This window comes from Poecile atricapillus, chromosome Z (assembly GCF_030490865.1).
Source record: "Poecile atricapillus isolate bPoeAtr1 chromosome Z, bPoeAtr1.hap1, whole genome shotgun sequence".
Taxonomy (NCBI): Eukaryota; Metazoa; Chordata; class Aves; order Passeriformes; family Paridae; genus Poecile; species Poecile atricapillus.
The window spans coordinates 98,508,076-98,522,013 of NC_081289.1; the positions used below are offsets into that span (position 1 = coordinate 98,508,076).

The 13,938-nt window shown below is 44.0% G+C and overlaps 2 protein-coding genes across 2 annotated transcripts in view; both read right to left on the reverse strand.

Moving 5' to 3' along the window:
• Positions 1-1,460: 1,460 nt before the first annotated feature.
• CARTPT (CART prepropeptide) lies at positions 1,461-2,509 on the reverse strand. The gene is made up of 3 exons (XM_058827105.1): positions 2,360-2,509; positions 2,196-2,279; positions 1,461-1,754 (listed from the first exon to the last, which is right to left on the reverse strand). Exons 1-3 carry the CDS (start codon positions 2,504-2,506, stop codon positions 1,647-1,649), a joined length of 339 nt encoding a protein of 112 aa, XP_058683088.1. The 5' UTR covers positions 2,507-2,509; the 3' UTR covers positions 1,461-1,646.
• A 6,589-nt stretch (positions 2,510-9,098) lies between these two features.
• MCCC2 (methylcrotonyl-CoA carboxylase subunit 2) overlaps positions 9,099-13,938 on the reverse strand; it is a 35,537-nt gene continuing 30,697 nt past the window's right edge. The window contains exon 17 of the mRNA XM_058826880.1: positions 9,099-9,532. Coding sequence (XP_058682863.1) covers positions 9,415-9,532 — 118 coding nt within the window. The 3' untranslated portion in view covers positions 9,099-9,414. The remainder of the gene's footprint in view (positions 9,533-13,938) is intronic.

A 13,938-nucleotide genomic window follows, 5' to 3' on the forward strand; every position in this document is an offset into this window, starting at 1 on the left:
AACCCCAGCAACTACAGCAATAATAACAGTAGTAATGCTGCTAGCAAAATGAGCAGTGGTGAGTCTCTTTTTGAAGTCAGCTTCTCTGTATCTCAGTCAGAATTGCTTATGTGCTCTTACTGTTTAGGAGTAAAGCAAATGCCTTACAGAAGTCTTTTCGCACAAAACTCTGGGTTTCTCACCTAGACTGGTGCTCTCTTCAGCAAGAAATATGAAATTTCCTTGTATGTCTTTCCCCTTTGTCTGTCTTGGCTCATGCAGCCCATCATCTCCATGCCGATAGAATTAAGAGCTGGTTCTTGCAAGGACCAGACACACAGATGAATTGTGACAAAGGAGAGGCAAGAAGTTCCTTCAGTGATCCATCCTTTAAGGGAATCAAAATAACACAGATGGTCCAGCTCATGTTGGTTGCCCTCCATACACTGCCTCCCCAGACAAGTCCCTGCAGCTGAGATACACCCTGTCCTCTCCCAAAGAAAAACCTGTGGTCCTAAGCCTCTGTGTTTGTCACAGTCCTTCTGGGTGTCTGTGGGGAGGCAGCAGACATCAGCTGAGCAGCACCAGAGGGATGTTATCCTTGGTTTCTAGTCCAGTGCTGACCTGGCTGACAGCCTGGCTAAAGCATACAGTAATTTGCAGTAGTTTTGGAGATATCCTTAGCCTCTCCCTCTGAGTGCTAGGGATTCCCACGTGTGAATTTAAACACCCCAAACACCGTCATCAGAACACTGACTTTATTAATAGAGACAAACAAAGGATTAAAACACGTCATGAGTTTGCTGAAATACACAGTGTACCTGTGGAGAACAGACATATTTATATACATCAGTTCACTGTAGAAATGTGAGCCGTTTGGTCTAGGTGACTTGGATATCCCCAGGTAGTTTGCAACGAATCCAGACAGCTTTCTCTCCGTGGTGGCCCTGGTAAAGCAACCGATTTCCCCCCAGCCCCACCCCAGCCAGGCTAGTGCCGGACCCTCTGCACACCGTCAGTGTCTCTTGCCGGACTTTCGACGGCACAGGGTGAGCGAAGCTGGGGCTTGGCCTGAGGCCAACGGTGCGGGTGAACCCCATCGAAGGCTGCGGGCTGCTTGCTCTGGGGTGTGCCGACCTGGGCCCTTTCAGCGGGGAAGCAAGAGGGAGTGGGCCAGGGTGATCTGGACACAGCCGCATCCCGTCCCTGTCCCCGCTACCCCCACCCATCCCAGGGGAATCCCCTGGCCCCAGCTCCTCCAGCCGGCAGGGGGTGGATGTTTCCCGCCCGAGGAAGGAGCCGGACAGCCCGGGGCACGGCACGGGGCCGGTACCGCTTCCCGGCATGGCTCGGTATTACTCGGGTCCGCGCTGGGACGGCACTGCAGCTCCCGGGACCGGCACCTCTACTCCCAAGGCACGGCCCGGGATTTTCCTGGACGGACAAAAACAAGCAGGGGAGGAGGGGAGGGAAAGGACGGGGTGGGGGGGGGGAGAGAAAGAAAACAGCTCCACGGATGTCGGATGTCACGGACGGCGTTACACGGGCGACGCGGGGGCTTCTCGCTGCGTCTCTCGGGCGGAGAAGCTGCGGGAAGTCGCCGGCACGTCGGGGCGGCCAGAAGTCAGTGCCGGCGCTCCCGGCGGCTTGTCCCGGGGCGCCTCTGCTTACAGGCACTTGAGGAGGAAGGAATTGCACGACGTCCCCCGGGGGCAGTCGCAGAGCTTCCCGATGCGAGCCCCCTTCCTCACGGCGCACTGCTCCCCGGCGTCGCACTGCGGGCGGAGGCCGGCGGTGAGTGAGACCGCCACCAGCGGCAGCCAAATAGTCCCGTCCCGTCTAGCCTAGTCCTATTCCCTCCCGTGTGGTCCCGTCCCGTCTAGACTAGTCCCATTCTGCCCCTTCCCTTCCCTTCCCTTCCCTTCCCTTCCCTTCCCTTCCCTTCCCTTCCCTTCCCTTCCCTTCCCTTCCCTTCCCTTCCCTTCCCTTCCCTTCCCTTCCCTTCCCTTCCCTTCCCTTCCCTTCCCTTCCCTTCCCTTCCCCGTCCCAGACCCCATTCCGTCCCCATTCCGTCCCCATTCTATCCCTTTACCATTCCACCCCTTCCCGTCCCTTTACCATTCCATCCCGTCCCGCCTCGTTCTGCTCTGCCCCCTTCCCCTTCCTTTTCACTCCCTTCCCAGTCCCGTCCAGACCCGTCTCCTCGGGATACCCACCATGGGCACCTGCCCGAACTTCTTCTCGTAGTGCGGTCCTCTCTTGCTCTTGAGCTTCTCCAGCACCTCCTGCAGCGCCTCGATCTGCCGAGAGACCACAGAGCCGCCGTCAGACCGCGCCCGCCCCGGCGGCTCCCCCGCTCCCGGCCCCGGCCCCTCCGCACCAGCTCCTTCTCCCGGGAAGCGCCGCCGCCGCCGCCGGGCGGTCCCAGGTCGCGGGCGCGGCGCGGCGGGGTCGATCCGTGCCCGCGGGCGCTCAGCAGCAGCGCGGCGGCCACGGCGCACAGCGCCAGCGCCCGGCAGCTCTCCATGGTGCTGCCGCCCCGCCGCCGCCGCCGCCGCCTTTATAGCGCCGTGCCCGCCCCGCCGTGCGTCAGCGCCCACCGCACGGCACGGCTGGGCTCCGCGCCCCCCACCTCCCCACGGCCCCAAACCGCGCCCCAAAGCGCCCGCCGTCCCTGGCCCGCGGGCCGAGCAGCGGATCCATCTCTGAGGGGGACCCAGGGGAAGGCGACCAGCCCAGCCGCACCCTGCCCGCACTTCCCTGTGCTCCTCCACTGCCGAGGGCTGCGAGCGGAGTGGGAAACTATGTCCTCGCCCCGAGGCGCTGGGATGGTTGAGGGAGAGGGTGGACATTGGACACACAGAGATGAAAGTGGAAGTTGGGCTTGCAGACTACGGAGACTAGGCTTGGAAGTCAACACAGGGATCTGACAGGAGGGAGAGTAAGTACCCCGTGGGCTAAGGAAAAACACGATGTGCTGGAAGGAAGAGCCATGTGGGAGGATTAGCCTGAAGGGGTAGGGGGATGGTGGGATAGTGATGATCTGTAACAAGCTGTTGAAGATGTGAATGCTTGAATAAGGACAGGTGGGAACCAACCGTGTGGGGAGGGCCCACTGAGAGCAAGGTTAGAAGCAGAATCAAAAGGCCCAGGATAAAAGTAACTGCTGGTACATCAAGCAGAGCTGTGAATGGTGCTTGAGGTCAAATATCATACCACTGTGCAGGTTCTTGGGGAGCATCATGCACCCTGTGTGTGAAATGAGGCCACCTCCATTTTGGGAGAGAAAAACTGCAGTTGCCAAAGGGAGACCTAGCATTAGTGAGCACATGCCATTCAGACCTTCCCATTGACATTCGATTCTGAAAACCCAGTGTCCTTGTGTCCATGAATACTCTCAGTGAAAAGATCCCTGTCAGGTCAAACCTGCCCAGGCTTCATGGCCATGGTGGTGGCAGGGGAAGCTCTTCCCATTAAGAAAAGCAGTGGCGTGCCAAGAAGAGCATGCAAGATGAAGGACAGTGCTCAGCCTTCTCCAGCCTCCTGCGGGCCAAGGCTAGGGTAAAACAGGGTCTCTGAGCAGCAGATTGTTGGCATGAGACCTTTGGCCATCTGGTTGTTGGGACAAGGAGGCAGCGAGCTGGGTCTGCCTGTGAGGAGGTCTGACATCAAGCTCATGGCTCTGAAGTGGCTATGGGGATGCTCCTAACTGCAAGTCAACAGCAGCAGAAACTGGGTTGTGTTTCCTCAGGTGAAGGGAGGATCATTTGGAGAAGGAGGACACTGGGAAAGCTTGTTAACAAAACTCTCCCAGCTTGTTAACAAACTCTTAACAGCTGGTCATTTGTAGGGAAACTACGAAGGGGAGCTAGGAACAGCTTGAAAAGGCAGTACAATGTGAACACACACACAAAGTTGTTTAAAGAAAAATTAAACACGTCCAGGCATGTATTTTTCCAAGCAGGCAGGCATTTTTTTCAAGGGAACAAAAGGAGAGTGGTTTAACAAGTAATTTTCAACAGCAGCATTTTGTTTGAGGCAATAAAAAGGTTCTGATCCCTCTATCACGCTGCTTGCCTCCAGTGCTGCATGTTCACCTCTTGCTGTTACCTCCTCCCACACACTCCTATTGATCATCACATCCAGCAAAAGTCTCATTTATAATTGCTGGTCAGAGTATGGATCCTCTGTCTGCATGGATCCTCCAGTTCCATTTAGCCACAGGGAAGACTAAGATTTCAGATGTCACACTGGTGGTAAACCACTCATAGCAAAATCCAAGCTTTGTTCCCAGGCTGGAGCAAAACCACAACCATGCGCAGTACTGAAAATGATGGGTGTGCCAAAACAAAGTTTCTTAGAACAGAAAAATAACCCAGGCTATGAAAAATGCAACACTTCATACAGAGAGGCAGATATATGGCCTATTCAACTTTAAAAGCAGCATCTGTGAAGCCTGACCAAAAATTCAAACCATATTTTATAGTATGAGGATTACTCATGCAGTGTTGAACACACCAGAGATGCTCAGAAAACATCACTGTTTTCTGTCTAACTTGCATTCCAGTAAAAGGCTGAATTTAATGTTAGTTACTCCAGTAAAATTATTGTTGAGTGTGGAGACAACTACAAATTTCTCTTTCCAAAAGTCATTGTATTTGTCTGGCTACAGAAACTCACAGAACTGTACAAGATTCTGTGCCTGTTACTGTCTGCATCACACTGTCTCTGCAGACATCACTTGTCCCTTGTTCCCCATTCAGCCATTCTTGTACACTTGGTCTCCAGCACTTGGTGATAAAAAGTCAGCAGGATTAATATCAGCAGGATAGCTGAATATTAAGTAAGTGTCAGAAGTACCAGGTCAAGGAGTAGAAAAGGGTCAAGGTACAAAACCACTGTTTTACAATTACAAAAAGGTACTTTCCAACAGTATCAGTAGCCAGTCATAAGACAGCTGGCTATGGAATGAGGGGAGCCTGTGGCACTTCAGAGCTCAGCTCTGGGTAATCCACATGAAATGTAATCACACCCTGGGGATGGATAGCTCTGTTGTACCTAAGCACTAATTCAAGTTTCTCAAAGCTAACTTTCTCTATGCAAATTTGATTGCACACAAGGTACAAACAGAACACTACTAATGTGCATTAGCACTTGTATATCGAATAGATAATTTTGAAAGTCACACATGCTTTTCATAATCACACTCTTCCATCTTGATCAATTAATTAAGTGTACTTGTAAAAGTGGGGGGAAAATGGAGGTTTATGTTGATGCTGGTGAACAGTTCTGAGGCATTTGTGTGTGTTCTAGTTTTGCCTTGGCATAGACATGGAGTTGGATGGATTTTAGGACCACTAGACTGTAGAGCTTAGTGTCAAGCATTTGAACAAGTGCTCTACTGAATCAGAGACATGAAAATGGACACCTGACTCTAAGTGGATGCTTTAAGGCTTTGCAGGAAAACAGCAGGCTTTTATAACTGCCTTGTTAAATTGCCTTAATTTATAAACCACAGTTAAAAAAAAAAAAAATACCATCATTGGTTTTCTGAGTCAAGACTTTTTTTTTTACTGAAACCTTGAACAGTGAGGAAAATCTAAGATAAATCAGAGTTCTGCCGCACTTGAAGTAATAAGAGTCCAGAGGCATATTTGAAAGACATCTATTTCAGCAGGAGATAGCAATCCGTCTTGATGAGTAATAGATTGGAAAAAAGCCATTTAAATAAAAGATGGGTTCTCAGAACAACAGTACATAGACCAATGCCCACACAAACAGTGAAGCTACAAACTCCCCAATAAACCAATGCCACATGGGTGGACGAGCAGTAGCAACAGGTCCCCAATGGCTTCTCCATTTCTGCAGGCAAGTTATCACAGAGACTGTGCACTATTCACATCTCATTTCAGCCCTAGAAGCAAGCTTTTAAGGATTGTGTTCCTGAGGCTCTACCTCGATGTTTGTTAAAGAAACTGCCACCAATTTTGATTGAAGACCAAATTGTAGCTCCCAGGTTCCCAGCACCTTCCTAGCTGCTATGAAAATAAAAAGGAAAATGGCAATGGGTACATTTTTAGAATCCATTCTGAATTCACCATCTCAGCAGAGGTAATTTGAGAAGGAAACTCTTGGTTACTGCAACAGTCTCTAGAGACATGAAGGAAGCTTAGCCCACCTCCTTCATGGTTTCCCATTTCCTTCTGTAGCGGTTCCTGAAAACACCCTCAAGGTCACAGTATTGACACTTTTAAATTCCTTGCAGTCAAGTATGAACCTCTTATTAAAGAAACTATGTCTAACTATCACCTAGAAACAGAACCAGATAACCTCTTAGCCTCCCCTCTTCTCAGGGGCTGGAGGGATGCACATAGCTCAGAACAGCTATGCCCAAGGCAGGACTAGCTAGAAGCAAAGGTTCTCAGGAGGTCTAGAGCAACCAGTGTGATGTCCTGGTCCATCACAGCTTGTGTGCTTGATATGGCACAGCTATTTCCCTTGTTCCCCAACCGCCATTTGAAAAGTCAGTGTCATCCCAAGTACCACCCTTTCCAGCAAGGAAACAGATTAGTGGCAGTGAGCTGCTTCAATACTACAGTGAAGAGGTTACATGTACCAGTGACAAGTAGGAGAAGTCTTGAAATAGTCACCCACAGCTTTTACATTGTGTCTGCCATCATGAATATTATGTTCTTACAGGGGAAACTACCTTTAATTAAGGTTTATTTAAAATTTCCTTTCATTCCAAGAGAGATTCTACTGGTAGCACAATGCCAATGAAAACTGAACATTACTGTTGTAATGGCATCCATGTTAAACCTAAAAAGAAGCTGCTACTGCAAAAGCATGAGACTCCTGGTGGCAGACAAAATATGAGAGCTCTGGGTGATTATTTTGAGACAGCATGAATATATCTACCAATATCATCAAATGCGGTACAAGCATGGGGTCCAACTCCTCACTCCTGCAGACTCCACAGAAAACAGTGTTTTTCAGCAAACCTTTGGGCAGCAAGAGACAAGCTCAGCGATGAGAACACCATCACACGAGGGGCACTGCATACCCCTCACAACTAGTGCCCCATACAGAAAGCAGCACAGTAACATACAAAAGCTTTTCCAAAATAGCTGTGTAGTGGAGGAGTGAGAACCACCAGTGGCTCTCTGAAGTGCTGCTCTGAAGATCCTGCTCGGTAGCGACTGCTAACCAGACCACACTGATAGGATGCTAAACCTGTGATGATTGATTTCATTTGCTTAACATGTTTCCAAAGCTAAGTATTATTAAGGCAGAACACTCCTATTTATCAGACATGTGTTTTGTCTTTGCTTGCACACGTATTCAGAAGAAGAAATTTTGACAAATGTAAAGAACTGTCTTTTCAAATGTAACAAGCAACAGGGAATTACCATTCTCAGAAACATCTTTCCAAACATACCTGCTTCTATCACCTGTATCCCAGGATTAGTTGTTACTGTCTCCAACTTGTCATGATTTAATTACCAGTGTAATTGAAAGAATATATTCACAACAAAAATATTACTAAGAAGAAATCAGACTTCTTAGCAGAAACAGGAAGTACTCCTCATGGCTTTGGAAGTGACAGGCAAAAGTGACCCCTGTAATTAAGAACAGAAAGTCAAGTGCCTAACTGATTATTTAACTGGAGTAGAAGAAAAATACAATGCATTTCTTCTTAATGGTCCAGAACTCTCTTTCTCCTTCCTTATATTATATATACATATATATACATATAATAAATCTGTATTTAAAAGTAGGGTATTTTAAAATGCATTTCTGAAGCCTACTAACCATAAATAATTTCACTTTACTTTCAGGATCAAGAAATCTTGGGTCTATGCCAAACATTCACAAATGTGTGTAGTGAGACAAGTGACTCAAAAGCACAGCTAGTGCCTAGTTGGCAGTATTTCATATTGTAATTCTGTTAAATATTTATTTAACATACTAAGAGCAAGCATGAGAGTGCAGACCTACAGAAGTAATCTTTCTAGTCGTGCAGAACACACCAGGCTTTGGATACATTTCATCTCAGTAAAAACAGAGGGAAAACTGCTCTTTTAGTGCAATATGGAAGTGCACCAGAGACCACACAGCTCAACATATACTAGGCTGTCTACATTGTCTATATCCTACATTGAAGATCCACATTCCAAACAATTATTTCACGTTATCTTTTGCATCTGTCTGAGACACAACTGGAAAGGCTGGTAGGTAGCAGACCTTCAATCCTCCTCCTGGATCCAAGGAGAACTCCACTCCACACAAGCCTAGGAAGATTACAGCTAGCACCTAACCCCAGGTGATCATTCCTCTTAGCAGTCTTTCCCCACAGGCCAGCACAGGATAGGAACTCTATTCATGTACACTGTCTCTTCTTGGATTTGACTCTCAATAAAGGATTTCTAGCAATGGCTATCTGCGCACCTGTAGAGCAAGCTAGATAAAATAAAATCACCTTCTTGTTCCCAGCTAGAACAGTATGTTGTTTCTACAAGATGCAATGTTGCCAAAGAGAACAAATTAAATGACAGACACTGAACTATTGAAAAACTTTACACTCCCAGCAAATAAATAAATCAGAATAACCAAAGCACTCTACCATCTTAAAATTTCTTAAGTCAGTGGATTTCAGGCTTCTGCTCTAAGCGAAGCATTGATCCTTGTGGAAAAAACACTCTGTCTTTGTGAAACCAAAATTACCAGAAGGACCTCATGCCAAGATGTTTAAACACCTTTGCAGTCCTCACACATGCTCTCAGCAATCTGCTGATTTCACAGATACCAGGGCACACCTCCCCTCTCTTCCAGAAAATATGCACCCCTCAGGTTCAATAGTTGTTTTGACTTCAGGGAACCACACAGGAAAGCTTCTTATTTTTGGATGAAAGCCAGAGACAGAACAAGATGACAACAACTGCATGAAATCTGCAATTTCATGCTGTGTTGAAATCCCTGGCTGCCCTTACAGCACTTCCCTTTCACAAAAATTATTTATTAGCAAATGTGGGTTTTCTTTGTTGGACTGCAAAAGTACTTTGCATTTATAGGAGACATACAAAAAAGAATTAAACACAGGAGCTGATAAGCACCAAATATATAGCTTATTTTGCACATTTATTTATATAAGACATAGCATCACTTGTTTCTTGTCAAACATGAAGTATAATGCTAGAACCTGCAATTTATTAAAGCAATGCAGTAATATAAGCACTTAAATGACTAATATCAAATCACCATGAAAAAACTGAAGCACTTTGTGACAATTACAATCAGTGAAAATAATGATGAAAATTTCATTAAAAATACCATCTTACAAATCTTTATTTTTAATCACCACAATATTGTAGTTAGTGTGCTGCCCAGCCCCAAATCAAATACACAGAGGTAATTGTGATGATCACTTGTTTAAGTTTACATCCTGAAAACTCCAAATTCTGTCTTCTTCGTGGGTGCATTTAGTGCTGCGCTGAGACTGAGGCCCAAAACCAGTCTTGTATCAGCTGGATCAATAATTCCGTCATCCCATAACCTAGAGCAAAACCAAAAATATAACAAACCAAAACATTAAAGGAAATCAACAAATCAACATATACAGCTGGTATACTTTCACACCCATGAGACTGGAAATGCTCCATATTAAAGAAAGAGGAGTAAAGAGCTAAATTATACTTTAAAAAAAATGGAGTCAATTCACACTCTTCTTCAATGCAATATACTGGTGTGCATTCCTCCATGGAATTGTCTTCTAGAACAACATATACATCTTAGGTAAGTGAAGAATGTCAGACATTTATTTTTAATAGATTCTTCACACTTAATCATCTTCTTCAAGAAAAAAAGCCCTCTTTGCTTGTTAATGTTCACATGGAGAATGACCATCTGTCAATGACCTAATTCTATTAAGAATGCTTGCACTTTAAGGATTATATCACATCATTATTTACACTACTCAGGTTAATTCAACTGCCAGATGAGGATGATACAAGTGTTTATTCTATTGCCATTAAAAAGCCTGAATAAATGTCAAGTATTTTCATTACTTCTGTGGTGAGTTAACCTTTGTTGGATTCCAGGTGCCCATGGGGCTCTCCTCATTCTGAGCCAGACAGAGGAGAAGAAATAAGATGGAAAACAATAGGTTGGGATAAGACAGATTACTAAAGTGTAAGTTTGCATGTGCACAAAGAGAAAAAAAAGTTAGCAAATTTATTCTCTACTTCCCATCAGCAAGCCATGTCCAGTCACTTACCAAGAAGCAGGGCTTCAGCATGAACAGCATTTGCTTGCAAAAGCAAACACTGTAAATAACCAATGTTCCAACTTCCTCCTTCTTTCCTTAGCTTTTGGAACTAAGCTGAAGTCATATGCTATGGGATATTCCTTTTGTTAATTTGTACCAGCAGACCTAGTTGTGTCCCCTCCCAGGATCTTGCCCACCCCAGAATAGTGATGGGGGAAAATGTTGGAGAAAGAGAGGCTGGTGCTGTGACAGCACTGCTCAGTCAAGACAACACCGCTGTGCTGTCAACACCTTTCCAGATACTAATGTAAGGCACAGCAGTATGAAGGCTGCTCTGGGAAGATGAACTCCACCTCAACAGGACCCAATACAATTTCTTTCATTTATTTTATCATTAAGTTCATTTCTAGACAACTGGAAGATCCTACCCTCCTTTACCCAGGCCTGAAGGCAATTAAATTATAAATGAGAAATTGTCAAATTCCCAGTTACCCAAAATCACCAACAGTTGTAAATTGTCTCTTTGATATTATGCAAAAATTAAGGTCTTAGTGGCATCAGTTCTCAATGACAGTTCCATCCTACCTAAATTAAAATCCATGTTGAAATTTCCAGCAGGCCATGAAACTGTAAATACTGTTATTTTCCCAGCAAGATATTTAAACAAGATACCACACTGCTCATTGAAAAACAGTCTCACTTAAACAAACACATACTTTAAGCAGCATCTGCAGAATAAATGCACAGTATCTTTGGTTAAGAGAGGGATGCTCCTCCTCCACCCCATCTTTCCCTACAGAGACTTATTTTGCATTCTTTGTGAACTTACTTCAGTGTTGGCTAATGCTTAATTCTTTGTGGAAAATTTAAAAATACAGCAACAGTGAATAGGGAGCAAAGACTGACTCTACCAAGAGAAGAAATAGCCCTTCCCTTCTAATTGAAGTTCCATCTGCAGATTTTCTGTTGTTTGGAGATAAATTTAGCAAAATCTATTAGACAGGAAACAAGACATTTTGCACTCTACTTTCAATCCTAAATGTGCCAACCTCATCCCCAAGAGCACTGCAAACTGTACATAAATACATGCTGATAAACTCAAGGCAGCAGCAGACACTTGAATGTTTTCCATATTTGCTTTATTTTGCCATTTGCTGTGAAAGCAATATTGATCAAATCAGACAAATATACTAAGAGACTGAGAATGTATGCTTTTTATTTTACAAGGTGTATCTATTCTAAGATGCACAAAATTAATTGCAGCAGAAGACACCTTTAACAAGACCAGGCACAGGGGTTCAGGTGCAGCTGTAGGAGCATGCTTTCTAACTATTGAATAGAGGAGGAATAGGACACCTAGCTCAGACAGAATACTCTACTATAAAAAGATCTTATCATGGTGCAGCTTCCCAAGCAGGAGACTGTTAAACTAAATGGGGCACAAGAGCAAGACTGAATTACAGAAGAAGAAAGGGTTTGGAGAAGGGAAGACTTTGTGCTAACTAGGCAAAATCAGGCTCTTTCTTTTTTGGGAGTGAAAACCAAATTTTGATTTAAGAAGTCTTGCACCACAGTAGTTGTGGCACTCACTGACCTGGCTATCAGTTCCCAAAAAGCAGAGAACGAATTCTGGACAAATGAAAGAATCATAAAATGGTTTGGGTTGGAAGGGACCTTAAAGATCATCTAGTTCCAATCCCCTCACTATGGGCAAGGACAACTTCCACTAGACCAGGTTGCTCAGAGCCCCATCCAACCTGACACTGAACACTTCCAGGGACGGGGCAGAGGATTGATTCTCTGGGCAACCTCTTCCAGTGCCTCTCCACCCTCGTAGTAAAGAATTTCCTCAAATGTAAAAAGGAGAAAAACTTCTGGCATGGCAAAAAAACCCCAAAACAACTCTGCTATAAACCCAAACCACTAATATAGGAAAACTGTAGCTCTGTCTAACTTCTCATTTTAGGATTCTCAGTCAGTATCTCCCTTCTAGTGGGCTACTAACTCAAGGACTGGAATATTCTAACAGTGACACTCGCACCTGCATGGAAGTTACTAACAGCAAATTCTGTTTCAAGTGACACAAGAGCTATCTGTATTGTAATGTGGATAAAGTGCAAGGTCTAAGCTCCTGTTGTCTGACTCCTGTGAGTAACTTCTTTCCTAACTGTATCTTTAGATATTAAGTAGTAACTCATTAAAATATTTGAGCTTATTTGGGCAATACTCCACTGAAAATACTCAGAGAAAGTGCATCTTACCATACAAAAGCAAAAGCAGTTAGAACCTTTTTTTTTTTGTTCAAAATAGCTGAAGAAAAATGTAATTTGGTTTTACAGAGACTTACTTAAGACATGTGTGAATTTTCTTTATTTTTCTCAAGACAGTGGTTGTAGCTCTTGATATAATCTGTGATGACAGAATGGCCAAGAGAGTATTTTTTATACTTTCAGCTTCAGAGAGTATGCATTACCAAAATTTAATGCATATGCTTTTTTTTCCTTCACCTTGTATTTATATTTTGATTTAGTTATGATGAATATAGTCAAATTAATCTGACAAAGGAACAGAGAAGATCCTCCTTAATAATGAAGATAAAAGTAGTTTTGTGAGGTGAAATCAATCCCAACCTTCTGTTTTCCTTAGACTATGAAAAAAACCCCCAATTTTATGAACAATCTCATTTTTTATGAACGATCTCTATTTTTAAGCAAATTTTTGGGTTTTTTGACTGCTACAAGTTTGTTTGCTCTTCATATCAACTCTTTTTTTCTTCAGTAAATACCTGCAATTAACTTTCTTACTTATGAAACACACTGAAACAGAATGAGAGAATTCATAATACCTAAAATGTTCAACACATTTGCTCAAGGCCTGGAAATGGCAGGGATAGACTGACTCCAAAAGAATCACCAACTTAGTGCAGTACCTTGCAAGTTGCAACTTCATAGTGATTACTGCTGTAATAAATATCCAAACATGAAGCACATTTTAATGTCAGATTTAGGGTTAGTTGTTTTTTTGTAACAACACGATTTATATTGACAACTGTAGAGATTTTACGTTGCATGGAAGTCAAGCTGCTTTCATATGGCCACTCCTGGCTTCTACATCTCTTTGTTTAAAGAAAACTGCATTCTCTACTGGGATGTAACATCAATAATTAAACTATCTATTAAAGCCCCATTGCAGGAACATGAGTCACACTACACTCATAAAGTATCTGCAACTGAGATCGTGTGAGTAAAAGAAATGAAGTTGCCTAAAGTAAAATGCTCGTGTAATTTGTTAAGATGCAAACCATTGAAATCTTTGAAGAAACCTGTGAGCAGATTAATATAACTCATTAAAAAGGGTGCTGCCTAATGACTGCCATTAATTAAGACTGCTCATTGTGAAAGGTTCTAATCAAAAAATTGGTTAAAGTCTGATTAGAAAACACAACTGCAGGGAACAGTATTGACATCCTGTATGTATATCAAGTTATCACTTATAAGCAAAATCATATAACAGAATAAACAGGGATATTTTCTTGTCTTTAAGATTGTTAGGGCATTTTCCTTTTCTCTCCTTATTACTGCTAAAAGCTTGATTCAAAGCCTAATGAAGTCAAGTGGAAGGGTCACATCAATCTCAATGGCTATTAAGGGTGAGGCAGACATTAGGCAGGAGGACAGCATGAGGAAGCCTCCAAA